Below are 16,232 nucleotides of genomic sequence, written 5' to 3' on the forward strand. Positions count from 1 at the left end.
CGGAGATGGAGGGAGGGGTCAAATATTATCTTTGGATAAAAATGTAGTTGGCCATCAGATTGTCCTTCATGACTTTGAAGGTCGTCAGCTGTACAATCTTTTCAATCATCCCTTCATTCACGGACAGGTCCAGCAACGCAACAAACTCACAATTAATTTAATGACTTAGATGAGTAAGTGAATACTTTTGGTAATACATTGTATATTTCACACCTTCTTAAGAACTGCAGTTAGGAAACTAATAGATTTATTGGAAATTAATAGACTCATTGTGACATAAATTGTCTCAATTTCAAGTTGATGAATAACATTAAAAATGGCAAGACATTAAATTATATTATTTAATTACAAATATTATTCACTATCAAGGGAAAAAAGCAGAATTCATTGATTTTCTGAATCATCAACCTATTTCCTAAATTCATTTAAAGAGATAGTTTAGCCTTTCAGAAGATGTAACCCTCTTTTTCCTGATGTTTTGGGGAACCGCCCACAGTCGTAAGCTGGCACTGCGTAAATACATACACTGCTCAAAAAAATAAAGGCAACACTAAAATAACACATCCATGATCTCAATAAATAAAATATTGCAGTCAAAAATCTTTATTTATTACATAGTGGAATGTGTTAAGAACAAAATAACGTACAAATTATCAATCTAAATCTAAATTATTATCCCATTGAGGTCTGGATTTGGAATCATACTCAAAATCATGGCATCTCCAGATTCTGTCACATGTGCTCAGTGTGAACCTGCTCTCATCCGTAAAGAGCACAGGGCGCCAATGGCGAATCTGCCAGTCTTTGTGTTCTGCACGGTATTGGGCTGTAAGCAAAAGCTCTACTTGTGGACGCCGGGCCCTCATACCACCCTCATTTGAGCAGAAACATGGATATTAGTGGCCTGCTGAAGGTCATTTTGCAGAGCTCTTGCACTGTTTCTCCTTGCACAAAGGAGGAGGTTGCGGTCCTGCTGCTGGGTTGTTGCCCTCCTACGGCCCCCTCCATGTCTCCTGGTGTACTGGTCTGTCTCCTGGTATCTGCTCCATGCTCTGGACTCTGTGCTGACAGACACAGCAAACCTTCTTGCCCCAGCTTGCATTGATGTGCCATCCTGGATGAGCTACACTACCTGAGCAACTTCTGTGGGTTGTAAACTCTGCCTCATGCTACCTCTATGGTGAGAGAACTGACAAAATGCAAAAGTGACCAGAACATCAGCCAGAAAGGATGAGAACGGAGAAAAGGTCTGTGGTCTCCACCTGAGGAACCACTCTATACCAGAACCACTTTATAGGGGTTGTCTTGCTGATTGCCCCTCATGTTTACATGTTGTTTGTTCTACTTGCACAGCAGCAGGTGAAATTGATTGTCAATCAGTGTTGCTTCCTAACTGAACAGGTTAATTTCACAGAAGTGTGGTTAACTTGGAGTTACATTGTGTTGTTTAAGTGTTCCCTTTATTTTTTTGAGCAGTGTACTTTGTTCACTGAACAAAAAAAGAAACAACTTCTCTAACCAGGATTGAGAAGCTGTTTTAAAGATAAAGATCTTAAAATAAATTCTAACATAGCTCAATAACATAGCATTACTACTGATTTGTCTGGACAGCGATGAGTAGAACAGACACGAATCATCACAAGTTATTGTTCAGTGGTGTCCATATGCACTTGGATCTCAGATTTAGAGGTGTTTTGGGGATGTCTGTTATGGAGTAAATTGTTACAGGCTGGTGCGAAAGGGCATGTCCACATCAGCCATTTGTCTGACATAGTCCTCATCAAACACTTGGGATTGAGCTGGAGTGAAATGGTTGGTCCAGTCTCCAACCTCCCCTAAAAAGACATGAAGTAAAATTTGTTAAATCTTTTGATCTAGGCAGTTGTTTCAAAACGTGTCAGGTGAGGTATATGTAAACAGCAATTTAAAATATATTTATTGTTTATCACAAATTTATAAACCAAGTTGATTAGTTATTTACTGCCTTGAAAAGATTGAATTTGCCTCACTTTTGCCTGGTAATGTAAATATAGCCTTTGTCTGACTTTTTTAAGGTTCACTCCATTTTTGGTTGTTATATTTATTTGTTTCTTTCTCTCATTTCTGCAACTTTACAGAAATGAAACTTGAATATATCTTGTATAGCAGTATAGATGTACTGTCCTCTGAAAATAACTTAACACACATCCATGAATGCCTAAATAGCTCCAACACAATTGAATACGTCCAAATTGTGCCCAGTGTCAACATTTTGTTTGACCACCATTATTATCTGGCACTGCCTTAACCTGGTTGGTGATGGAAATTACCAGAGCTGCACAGGTTGCTACTGAAATCCTTATCCACTCCTCCTGGACACCATCTAAGCCAAACAAGTTTATCTTGGTCTTATCAGACCACATTACATTGCTCAGTAATCCATGTTCTTGGTCAGCTTGTGTTCAGCAAAGTGTTTGCAGGCTTTCATGTTTATCAGCTTCAGAAGAGACCTCCCATGTCTTCAAACTCTACAGCAATGCTGGCAGCACTCATGCACCATCTTTGTGGAGAGCAGCAATTTTATTTCACACATTCTTCGAAAGTTCTTTGCCGTGAGGTGCCATGTTGAATATCCAATGGGTTGTATAAGAAAACTGCACCCAGAACATCAAATTTAACAACCCTGCTCCCCATTTACACCTGTAACATTGTAACTCTAACATGTCACATGATACCAGTGAAGGAACAATGGCACAAATTTAGACATGTTCACTGTGTTGCTCACCTGTGTTGCAGCTATTTAGACATTAATGTCTGTGTGTAGAGTTTTTTGTTTTTCAGAGGACAGTAATTGTATATATTATAAATTGTATTTTAGTGTTGGCTTTAGATCCCCATAAAAAGATATAAGAAAATACTTGCAAAATTGTGAAGGGAGTACTCACTTCAAAGAGATACTGTATAAAAACATTATCATTTCATCATTATCAATAGCAAGGACTGCCCTATCTAACAATGCTAACAGGGCTGGTTAGGTGAAGGCTAGCACATGCTTTCCTTTTTATCTATTGACTCAGGGGGATGGGGTGGGAAAGCAAGGCCAATTAGGATGTCTAGGACTCTAGGAGGTCTATAGCATCATCAGATATAAAAGCTAATGCTTAGACTTAGTTTGTCTAACCAAGTAAACCTAACTTCCCTCTTAAGTCCCCTGGTTGTTGAGACAACAGTCGCAAAACCTAAAGCTACATGTTTGGAGCTCAAGGCTAAAAGAAGATATTTCTACAGTGCAAACAAACCTTTTCTCATGAAGGCGGAGACGGAGTGGTCAAACATTATCTTTGGGATAAAAGTGTAGTTGGCCATCGGATTGTCCTTCATACTGTTGAAAGACGTCAGCTGCACGATCTTTTCAATCACCTCTTTACTCACTGACAGATCCAGGTAGCGCATAATCTGCTCTACTGCCTGGCGAGGGTTCTGGAGACGGGGAATTGAAATACTTGGTTAGTAGAGCTCCTACATAAAAAGTGAAAAGTAAAAGAATGCTGCACCCACACTGTACCTCTTTCATGTCCTCATAGAAAAGATATAGAATGTTCTTCTTCTCTCTTTCCTTCCAGTATCCTTTCACATGGTCATACCATGAACCCCAGGCCACTGTGATATATGTGTGTATATTTTAGACAACATTTATTACCTAATAATAGCAGATCTACCACAGTAATTGGCATGTTTACCACCATGTTATAACATATTAAAACATCGGATCATATCATTTTTTTAATCTTACATTTTCCCCTCATGAAATTCTGTATGTATTCATCCCAGGTTCCTGGATCTGGCTGAGCCTTATTCATACGGTGAAAATGGTAGTAGCTGACCAGGTTGTCCTTAGCATTCCGAGCCACGTAAATCACCTGCAGAACCAAGGGATGTGTCAATTTTTAATTCACATTTGCAATTAAGAGTAACTGAAATCTCTCAGATATTGTGCTTTTTTATAGCTAGGAAAAAAACATCATATAAAAAACACCATTTACAGTACACTCATCGTGCATGTGAAGGGCCCCGCAACTTAACAAAGCCCCAATTTACCTGGTTAAGTACCCCTAGTACACTGAAATTTTCTTACTATTCCATTCTACCTTAAAAAGTGAAGTAGTCACTCCCAAGTGCTAAGTTCTTCAAAGTTTCAGTTCCACCTTAAATGCTGTGGCTATGACCACACAATCACACTAACTCTGGCTTACTTGCTAGGTTTTATAACACTCTGTTATAGAACTAGTGTAAATTAATCTTTAAACCAATACAGGAAGAAGAATCAGGAGCAGCTGTTTAAAAATGTCTCAATTTGGCTCATAGAGTTCAGGAATTTGCTAGTCTTCACCCTCCTAGTGTTGGGAGATTTGTGGTAGGGTAAGTCCTATTAAGTGGTTTGGATAACTGGTCTTCCAAATTAAGAAAAAAATGGCATTCAATTAGAAATAAATTCTTAAAAAAGTGTACAACTAATGTGGAAGGTCATTTTCTTTATCTGTACATTTTTTTTTATTATGCAGTTTATACAGCATGCATTCTTAAGTCCTCATTCTGACCTTGCATTTATGCTTCCAGAATCCCTCAGGAACCAGCTGAATGGGCAGGTGTGTCTTGATGAACCTGGGGGGTTTCATTTTCTTTAGAAGGTCAAGCCCTGGTGAACAGACACAGTACATTTATGATGTGCTGGACTTTAGTACAGCCCCACATTTAAATGTTGCACAACATAAAACTTATGTGATTTGTTTTTTTAAAAGTCTGTATACGATTACATTTTTGGTATGATTGTTTAAAACTATAACATGGTATTACTGATATAATTAATAATGTAGTAGCTACAGAAGTTAGCTTTAAGCTAAGCTCAGCTCCACAAACATATTACATGGCTGCAAAGCAAATAAATAAATAAATAAATAAATAGAGCATGCATGGAGTAATTAAGGAATAAATAGAAAAATAAACAGAATTGTATAAAGCAAAATAAGTATTGAGATTTTGTCAGCTCCATGAATAAATGCATAATGAGTGGAAAATAATCAGCAATGAATGTGTTCTAAAACTGTCCTTAACTGATAGAATGACCAGTCGCTAGGAGTCACTGCTCAAGCCACTAGTTTTCCACCATCCTCTTGCTATCTAGATACCTACACTTTACACTACATTATGATTCACTGTTGGTTGGTCACAAGTTTGCTCAAAGCTTGTGGAAACCACATCAGTACTTTGCATACGATTGTTTGTATATAAATTATAAAATAGTATAACATTCTGATATAATTACATTTAATTAGTGTTTTCTTTGCACAGTTCCATATACAAGTCACTTTACTGCTATATCTAAAACTGAAATACTTATACGTATGTATTTAAATCTACATTTTGTATTTGTATTTGAATGAAATTGACTTGCTTTCATTTTAATAAACTTGAAAGATATAAACAGTACCAATCAAAAGTTGAACACGCCTTCAGTGTGAAATCAGTGTTTTTCATTATTTTAAAGTGTTCTGCATTTTAGCTTGATACTAAACTCATCCAAACTATAAAGATAAAACACAGCAAAGTAGCTCCTGTTGTAGAAAAGAAAATGAAAGGTGGGTTAACCCCCACCTCTCGTCCGGGGTACAACTCCCCTACGTGTTCGTTTGATAGAGAGAGTCAGACAGGTGGAGTGAAGTTGAAAGCAAACCAAGTATTTATTACAAAGTACTGAATATTCAGGAGAACCCACACATGAAAGACCGTCTAACAGCCGTCCCAGTATAAGTTCTGACCCCCCTCTGATCTGACTCCATGTTTATACCCCAAATGACGTGAAACCTGCTGATGAGGCGTTACTAAAATCATCTCATGTTAGCATGCGTAATTTCACGTGTTAGTAATCCATTTCACAGGTCTGACCGGACCATCAGTGTTTGGCCTTGATTGTATCCAGCCGGACAGTGTGGTATTGTTTCAAGAATTGACTGGGTCCAGTCAGACAGTGTGATATTGTTTCAGTAAATTAGACAGTGCCGCCCTCCCTATGTGCGCGCGTCCTCCCGCTTTGGTAGGTGAAGGACTTTGTACGCACAGAGAGAAAGGCCACACTGTTCGTCCCGAAGCCTCCTTTGTATCAATTTAGTTCATACAGAGTGCACTAGCTGATGATTGATGGTTAGTCAGAGACATGCAGATAAACAAAAATGCTTCAAACATGAGCTATATAAGTTTCACAATAGTTCTCATATGTTATATGTTAATGTGTTAGTGGCGCGTGGTTAGACCGCCATACAATAGACCCTATGTGTTAGTAAACGCTTTATGTATCGTGTGGGTTAATTTGTTACAATAAAGTCTGTGTTAGTCACATGCCTGATCAAACAATGTTTTACTATATGTGTAAGGGATATATTGTGATTATTGGTTAATCTTTTATATAAATGCGTGTAAAATACACTGTGAGTAATAAAAATGATCAAATACAATGTGAGTATTGGTTATGCATATTGAATACAAAGTTTCACACAATGATTATATCACTAAGATGAGTAATCATAACTGAAAGATATTTGTCAATAAACCCAACGTATAATAAACAGTTACTCTTTACTCCCCTTGCTTAAATGACAGCTTTTGCAAATCTCTGTATTTTCTCAGTCAGCTTTATGAGTCATCTTGAACTGCTTTCAGTTAACAGCTGTGCTATACTTGTCAAGAGTTAATTACTTGAATTTCTTGTCTCTTAATGTGTTTAAGAGCATCAGTTCTAAAGTAGTGAAGAGGTAGAGTTACAGGTATACCGTGAACAGCTCTACTTGAGTAATATTAATACATATTATGGTGAAACTACTTAACTAAGTAAAGAAAAAATTACTTTAGGAATGAATTTCAAGAACTTTGAAAGTATCCTCAAAAACATTATGATGATTTTTTTATCATTATTATTTTATTATTTTATTTATCACTGAACACAGATGGTCATATCAGTCCAGACATGTTTGATACCAGTGCTGAGCTTTTTTTTATTTATAACAGGACGTTTTAATGTTGTAAATCATCTACTGTACGCTCACTTTGGAAACAGCTGACATGCCAGACCCAAAATCTTGCCACTCAGTATCCAAGCAGTAACTTATGCTGTGTTCAAGTTCTCATCTAAGGCTTGTATATAACAGATGGTTAAACAACTCCTATCTATTTGGCTGCCAAAAAGCATGGAAAACTTCCCAAAACATGAATTACCCCTTTCAGACTCTGTGTCCATTGCAATGAACATCATGTATTTTCTTTTTTTCTTGTGTTTTCTTGCTCTTAACACAGATTGGGACCTGACTTGAATAGACTCTAATCTTATCACTTTTTTTGACTGCAATTGAAAATAGCATAAGTTCATTAGTTTTGAGCAGCTACTTTTTGCTTCTTCTGAACCAGATTTTTATTTGCACTCTAATTGGAAAAAATATTTAACATAAGTGAACATTCTTCTACTTAATTTAGGATAAAGTCCACTCATCACACATGCTGCAGTGCAGTATGATTGGTGAAGTGAATTAAAGATAAGTTTGAAAGGTTTGCTGTTCTGTATCTGTACCAGATGGAATAGGTGGAGGGTACTGGATCTCCAGGAATGGGAAGCGGTCAACAGTTGGACCTCTCTTACAGGCCTCTGAGTCTCCATTATGCAGCAACAGATCCACAATCTCCTGGGCCCAAGTTGTTCCTAAAATACAGCAAAGAAAGTTGAAAAAAAAAACACCTGCAAGACAGAATAGTAAGCTTTGCAGTTAGCTAGCTAGCTCAACCTAGACAGTTATGTTCAGACATAACTCATGACTGCTTGATAAAAGAACAAAAGAATAAAAGAGTTTTATTTAATTTTGTTCCGGACAACATATGGTGCCACTCTCTACAGTGTTAAAAAAACTGTTATTTTAACTGCGTATAGAGACATATATTAACTCGATGTAATAGTCAGTTTTTAACTCCACAGGTAGAACATCTGATTGTTTATATATGAAACAGTATTTATGGAAAATTCAGGTTTGATGAAAAAGAAGGCACATTTGAAAATGAACGAAATTTTGAAATGTTAACTATACTGCAGGGTAAATTGCCTACCACAAACAAGCTTTATTTAGAACAGAAAAGAACCATGTAAATGACTATACTAACAGTCATTGGGTTCTATCTCATACCTTACACAAAGACCGTCACAGTGGTCATTGCTATCCTGTGCTTAACAATCTATTTTCATGTCTTCCATTTGCATCGTTTAATGGCAGCAGTGCTTGTAAATATGTACACTGATTGGCGTGAGGGTCTGGAAATGAGGTGTGTTCAGGTACATTTCTGGTGTATCTTGGCAAAGGAAAACACAGGTGTGCCACTGACTGAGTAGAACCTAGACAGACATCAACAGTCAGATGCTTATTGGTATCTTGGCTATTCAGGAATAAATAAAGTATCTATCTACCTGTCTATCTGTCTGTATCTATCTTTCAATCTTTCGGTAGCAGTAGAAGTAATTCAGACATCTATAGAACCCAATTTGCATCAATAGGAAGTTAGGAAGCGCAGAAATTTCACTTCCTAAAATGCAGACTAAATGGAGAGACTGCCCAATAAACCCTAAGATAATCTGTAAAAAAAAAAGCCTGAAAAACCACTAAAACAACTGAAAACTAGCCACAGTTTGCCAGGGAATTGTATAAAAATGTGTACTTTTGTACTGGTGGTTTGTACAGGCTTGTTCTTTATTTTTATAACATAGCAATAAGTAAACCAGTTTGCATCCAGCGATTGTTAATGAACAATGAACTCCAGATTTGATGCAAGTCATGCAGTTTATCTCCAACACAAATATTAATAGAGGACTTTCAACATCACTGAAGTAATAGTTTTACAGGTATGATTTTACAAAGTGTGTCTGTACTTTCTGTTCTAAGTACATTTTTAATGTACTTTGTCCACCCCTAAATATCACTCATTCACACACACTGAGAGATAAAGTGTTGACCCATATTTATCAAACATCTCGGAGGTAAAAATGCTGATCCAGGATCAGTTAAGGTTTATGAATTCTATTAGACAGCTGACGAAAGGTGTACTTTTAGTCCGAGATGCTTGATAAAAGAGGGCCAATTAATCAGAAATGTTTGGGTCATGATTAATCTGAGATAGCATTCTGCAGACGGGTCAGACTGCTTAACCAGTGATTATTGGCTTCAGTCTACAATAGATTGCAATTGTTTTCAGATATTAACTATACTTTCCACTCAGTGTAACCCCCAAGTCTTGGTCCATTAATAACTGCTACAACTGATTCAAGTTCTAAAATCAGAGAGAAAGCAGCAGCTAGTCAGTATTACGCTCCTTCTCACTCTAACAGTATATTCATATCCGTTTAGTTGAGAAACCATACTGCACTTTACAGCAATGACAATATAATTAATTACAGCATATACTTGAGCATCTATCCTTACACCTGTGTAATGAATGTGAATACCTTTAACACCTTTGCCTATATTAAGAATTAATTTAGCTGTGTGATGTTTGAGGGGTTTATTGCATGAACAGCCATTATTGGCCAACTTGGAAGTTCCAGAACTCTGTGTTCCTTTGTTTTGAGCTTTCCATGCTGGGTTTTCAGAATGATGGAATGTTGCATGGTTTATATCCCTTTAGCTTCAGTTTTTGAACAGATACAATAAATAATTTATTGTAGATTCTACGACCCATTGCCAGATCCTGCTGCAGCACAGCAGCAACAAACCATCATATTTCTGCATCCATGCTTCACAGCTGGTATGCACTTCTTGTGCCCAAATGCTGTTTGCTCTTTAAATCCTTTCACAGATGTATCTGCACAGCAACCTTCTTTCTTAGGTCCTCAGAGAGCACTTAGGATCTGGCTGACTAACCATCCCCTGCCCTAGTAACTCCATGCCCTAAAGTGCCCTCTAGAAAGGCAAATTGCCTGATATTGAGTGCCTGCTAGGATGTCCCTTCTTGACAGAAAATGATGTGTCTCTATATCATGAACTATTAATGTCTTAATAGTGCGTATCTATGGGTACCCATCTGCTGTTCAATTAAAAAACGATGCCATCAAATGCCTTCTGTGCCACCCTCTTCTAGACTGTCCCTTTCCAGTGCTACAGATAGGTGCCCCTCTAATGATTAAATATGAGGTGGTGCCCTATAGGTTCCCTCACAATGGGATTAATGTTTGTATTTGTGTTTGATGGTGCACGACAGAGTAACTAAATTCTTTGACTTGCATGTGTTCTATCCATTTCTATTTTTCACCCCTACACCTCAAACAGCACCGACTACTGACTGCTATCTCAGCTAAAAGAGAATGTTATAAGCACCTTTAGGAATGTTCTGAAAACGTCCCAGGAAGGTTAGTCTGTAATGTTACAGAAAAAAAGTTCCAGAAATGTGTAACATAATAATGGGTTGCATTATAAGGTTATTAGAATATTTCGCATATAACATTTCCAGTGGCAGGAATACTAAAATTAGGGAAACTTTAAATGTAACATTCACAAAACTAAAAATTAAAATGCTGGAGTGAATTTACCAGAGCATTTAGTAACATTAAATAAAAACAATCAGAAAACTTGACAGATTAAACGTTCTAAGAACATTAACTGTAACATTCAGAAAATGTTCTACTGACTAAAAATTGTTAGCATCAAACCAGCACCAGACCGCCATTAGTCAGCATTTCTTATGTTTTTAAGAGTGCAGTGCTGCTTATCCAGCACAGTGGAGATCATGCTGATCTAAGCTGCTGTTATCAGCAGGGAACTGATAACTAGTACGCAGACAGAGACTGTATTTGTCAGCTGAGGGGTGTGTAAGTGGTGAGTGTGTTGACCTATTTTTAAATATTTGTACAGCAGTGTGATCATGTAGACTTGGGAAAGCCATTAATGAGAACCTGGTTTTACCTGTTGTCTGAATGTCAGTGGAGTTGGACATTGGATTCGGACAGGTTCTCTGTTTGCCACAGTGTCTCTTTCTACTAACAAACACTTAGACCACCGGGGTAACAACATTTTGGGACAGTATTTCTATGTATTATTCTTTCAGGGGTATAGACAGGGATGAGCTGGCCATAGAGAGTACTGGAAAAAAATATTGGTGGTCAAATTTTGTGAAACTGACAACAATAAATCCATAATTCCTGGCATTTTCCTATTTAGAAGTGTTTTATCCTCTTTAGTAAAACAGATGGCGTAAAGTATCATAAAGGATTGTCTTGTGAAATATGAAGTATTGCAGAATCACAGAATTGTGATATTGTTATTATAGGCTTTGTAATATCATATTATGAGATGCCTTGGGATTCCTGCACCTAGATGGGGGTAGCTGTGTGTTTTCACTTTGGAGTTGCTTGGATCAGATTTGTCAAACTAAAAATACACCTGTTAGTAGAAAAAAACACTTTATTAAAGTTTAAACTATTTGAGATTTTACTGGTTCTAATGTGGATTTTAATAAAAATGAGGATGGTAGAGCACAGACAGTTAACAGATGAAAATCTAAGATGATCTGCTGTCTACAACTACCCAGGACAGACATCTGCAGATACTTCTTCAAAAGTACCTCCCACTTTTGTGCCCAGTCAGTAGGCACTATGTAAACCCACATGTGGTAGACTACTGCCATTGGTACCACATGTGAATTTTGTTATACACTGTCTAACTCTGCTTCCCAAAACATGCCCTATCAGTTAACTTTGTTACATGAGGTTTGTAAAGTGGATTTGGCAGGAGCAAAGTACAGCCTGAGTAGTTAATGTTTTTAATAATGTAAATGTTTAGTAGTGGGGTAATCTTCTTGCATCATCATTTTAACATGCAGAACGGTCTAGTTTGGGATTTGGCAGAGACAGTTACAGTTTAGCTATACTGTACTGACTATACTGTACTGACACCTGCTTAGATTTTTGATGGAGGATGGTTAGGTTAATTAGAATCCAGAAACTTTTATATCTGGAAGGAGTGGCTTAATAAAGGAGAACAATTGAGCGCAGAAAATGGATACAGATCAGCACTGTATATTTAGATATACAATACAATATGCTACAGTACTGACTCTGTCTCTATTGTCCCGAGATGGCTTTCTGATAGATTGGCAAGAGAGCAATGAATGTCTGATGGATGGTTGTACTCTAGGTTGTATTCTGTCAGTTGCAGACCTGTGTTTTCCATTGTGAAGTTAGCAATACGCCAGAAATTTACCTGAACACACCTCATTTCCAAGCCACCATGCCCATCAGTGTAGATAAATTCACATCTACTATTACTATTTAAATGATGCAGGGGCACGAGGTGCAGGTGTAAGAAAGCCATAAGCATTGCAGGGTGTTAAGATAGCGCCCCCGGTCTCACCTGCTTTGGGGTAGGTGGCTATGAGCAGGTCAGTTGGGTCGGGTTCGAAGGCTGAGATGGAGCTCCAGTTCTGAACGATGTAATTCCTGAGGGGAACACCTTTCAGTTCAATTAAGGGGAAGCGGCTGATGGCCCCCGCAGCCCTGTTAAAGCCCTCCTCATATTTCAGGACCTCCTTCTCCATCTCCATGTCCAGTCAGCCTCTGGTTTTGGGATGCAGAAGTGGTTGCAGGCTGGAGTGCAGAAGTGCCTGGATGCGACCCGGTGTGCGTCCACAGTCTGTCTGAGATGAGCACAGGCCGAATAAGGCAGCTGCTTATCACGGAAACTCACGCAGAGTCTAAAGGGCAAAGGGAAACAGTTAACCAAGCAAAACCGTAAACAGACCTGAGACGGAGCAGAGCGCAACAGTTTACAGACGAACCGATTTAATCTTTAGCTTTATTCTTAAAATAGTCAACGTTTAATGTGGACTTTTTAAGAGGGATCTGGCAACCCAGTAGCAGCGAGTGCGAGAGCAGCTCTCAGCAGAAGAGGAAAATTCGGGCATTTGTATACAGAGGTCACTAATGGGCGGACCGCGGTCTGGGTCCGGACCCAAAGGTTGTCCAATGCGGACCCAAACCGATAAACTACTGAGAAGGATTTAATTTTGCGGCGCAGTAAACTCACAGACCAATCACGTGTGGGGTAAGATCACCAAACGCTCTCTTCAGTCAATCAAGGAAGGAAAAAAATAAAAAAATAAACCCGATCGAACCCGTGTTGTCAGGGTCGCGGTACCGCGGTACCTTTATAAGGAGATAGGGAGCCCGAGAACGGGCGGAAAAACGAGAACGGGCGGAAACTAGTCACGCCGAGCACGACAGAGAAACAGGGGATAAATGTAAACAAAATCTGTCCAGAGAGGCATTTCTTCTTCTTCTTCTTCTTCTTCTGCTTCTTCTTCTTCTTCTTCTTCTTCTATATTTTTACATCATTCAGTTCAAACAACCTTACAGGATATAGCACTTAATTATTTAATATAATGAAATACCCCTGATATAGAAGATGCTTCTGCCACTTTTAAGTTGTATGTCTGGCTGCATTTTGGCTCCAGTGGAAACAATAAAAGGTAACAGTGTGACCAACAAGACACAAACCATATATAAATACTGTAAATAAATCCTACACGTGACTGTTTCATAGGCAGGTGTAATAATCCCTTAGCTCTGTACTGTATTTAAAAACATGTTCTGTCTCTGTTTGCACTTCAAGTATAGTCTTAATATGACTGGTTATGGTTATGTATAGTTAAATTACAAGAAATTTAGGAGAAATGTGTGAGAGAAACCAGTCTGTTAACTTTGCGGTATATGATTTTGTCCAAAAAAATATATATATTTTTCTTTAAAATGTCATTTTTAAATCTCGTCTCGTCTCGTTATCGTGAACCCAATATCGTGTCTTGTCTTGTCTCGTGGTATTAGTGTCTCGTCACACCCCTAGTATTTCACAAAGAACAAGAAAAAGTGGATTTTAGCGGAAGGAGACCTTTACGTAAATATAACTTTATTACGTTATGTTTACTTAATGTCACATATTTTTTACTCAGTTTAGTTGAGTTGTACTAACTTTAAAAAGCATAATATCTAAACTGTCATTTCTAAGTGTTGACAACTTATATTATCAAAGATAGATAAAGATAAAGATTGTTGATTCTCCCAAAAAACTATAAATTCTCTAGCTCAGTAACTTCTGTGATCATGTATGTTCTATATGTTACAGTATGTTACATATCTCTGCACCTTATCCTCACTATGCACATTTCATTATACTGTATCGGTACTGCACTGTCCTGTCTGTTATATTGTCTCGTCTGCTGTATTTACTGCAGTGTTATAGGTTTATGTTGCACTTTCGTTACATTGTTACACTTTATGTTTGTCTATTGTATTGTTGTTCCATGTTGCACCATGGTTCCGGAGGAATGTAATTTGGTTACAAATGACATTACATTACATTACATTGGCATTTGGCAGACGCTTTTTTTCAAAGCGACTTACAATAATGATGTACTTAGAGTAATACACTGTGTTCTTGTACTCAGTTGTACTTGGACACAGATGTAATGACAATAAAAGCCTCTTGAATTGACTTGATTTGATAGTCTATTTTTTCATTACCGTATTTTTCACACTATAAGGTGCACTTAAAATCTTTTAATTTTCCCCAAAATTTTCAGTGCGCCTTTTAATCCAGTGCATTTTATGTGTGAATTTTACCAAACGGCAGTGTTATTCAGGCGTGTCAGTTTAGTTCTCCAGCACTGGGACTGAAATAGCATTAGCATTAGTCACTAACCACTATTTTACCGTTCAGATGTGAGTATTATTGGCCTGTAGCCTGCTCCTAACCCTGGCTAGCACTGCTGGAGCAGCATTAGCATTACCCGCTAACTGCTCTACTCTCTTAACGCCAATCACGGAGCTGGTTCAGGAATTAGCTTCCGCCTCTCAGTAGAGACAGCCAATCAGCTCGCTGGATTTGCGGCGAGGGAAGAGTGTCAGTGTGCTGGTGGGGGGAGGCCCCTCATCTTGGGCTGTGAGTTTCAGCAGCAGTAGCTGATGGTAAAACAGATCTGGACATACGGAGATTTTTATAAAAGAAAGTTACTGAGCCAACCATGTAAACTGCGATGATATGTTTCTGATAGCTGGTTAAAAAGACACGTCTCTGAATCAAAACACACATCAAACTCACTGTGTGATTGATAAACTGCAGCTGTGCGACTCTTTGGAATTAAGATAATTAAGATAGGTAGTCAAGATTTAAGAAAATAAACTATATATGTAATGTTCAACTTGACCTGTACCTGATCAGCTAATCACTATTTCATTTTCAAACTGTGTTTATTAATTTAGGATTACAGGACTTACTATAAACTATAATTAATGAAAATTCATTTAGCTAACTAGTTATCTAGAAGCTGGATGTAGAGGATAGCCAGAATTTAGTACAGTAAATTTGTAGTATAAAACAGTTTCTTAACCCTGATCAATGTTTTCCACCAGATCCAACTGATTAGCTGATAAACTGTCCTTTACTGAGTTTACCTGTTAAAATCTCTTAGACCCCTATGGATCATAAATCAATCATTAAGATTGCCAAAAATCTCTATGAAACATAAAGTTACACTCGCAGCGCAGGACCCAATGCTAATACATTTTTGTTTGTTTTTTTAAGAGTGGAGAAAATGTAAATATACAACACAGTTGACATGCCAATACATAATAATAAAAAAATATATATAATAATAATAATAATAATAATAATATTCATAATAATAATAACCAAATATGTTATTATTATATTATTTTAAAATCAGACATTTCATGCATATTTTTTTACAGCAGTAAATGTAATGTGGAGTAACATGTTTATGTGGTAAAGCTTTGGTTCATATTAGCAAATGTGTCCCCCCCCCCATATTAAACACGCTCCTACACACTTGGGTGCTCCTTAAAGTGTGAAAAATAGGGTATATGGGAAAAGGAGTCAATGAGTTAAATCATTATGAACTGTATGAAATTAACTTCACTAATGTTAATTCATAATTTAGTGATGCTATATTTAAACTGTAACCCGGTAACATGCTGGAGTTCACTAAGCTCCTAAGAGCGACCCATTCTTTCACTAATGTTTGTAGAAGCAGTCTGCATGACCAGGTGCAGCTTTTATAAATCTCTTGCCAAAAAAGTGAGTAGAACACCTGAATTTAATTGTTTGGATAAGTGAATATGTTTCACAATATGGTGTATGATAGACATATATATTTAATTAATA

The 16,232-nt window shown here is 37.5% G+C and overlaps 1 protein-coding gene across 1 annotated transcript; it reads right to left on the reverse strand.

Annotated features, from left to right (window-relative positions):
* Positions 1-580: 580 nt before the first annotated feature.
* LOC103035674 (sulfotransferase 1C1) lies at positions 581-12,728 on the reverse strand. The gene is made up of 7 exons (XM_007235892.4): positions 12,408-12,728; positions 7,595-7,723; positions 4,578-4,675; positions 3,773-3,899; positions 3,545-3,639; positions 3,279-3,459; positions 581-1,835 (listed from the first exon to the last, which is right to left on the reverse strand). Exons 1-7 carry the CDS (start codon positions 12,595-12,597, stop codon positions 1,723-1,725), a joined length of 933 nt encoding a protein of 310 aa, XP_007235954.3. The 5' UTR covers positions 12,598-12,728; the 3' UTR covers positions 581-1,722.
* Positions 12,729-16,232: the final 3,504 nt, after the last annotated feature.

Source organism: Astyanax mexicanus, chromosome 15 (genome assembly GCF_023375975.1).
Source record: "Astyanax mexicanus isolate ESR-SI-001 chromosome 15, AstMex3_surface, whole genome shotgun sequence".
Classification (NCBI taxonomy): Eukaryota; Metazoa; Chordata; class Actinopteri; order Characiformes; family Acestrorhamphidae; genus Astyanax; species Astyanax mexicanus.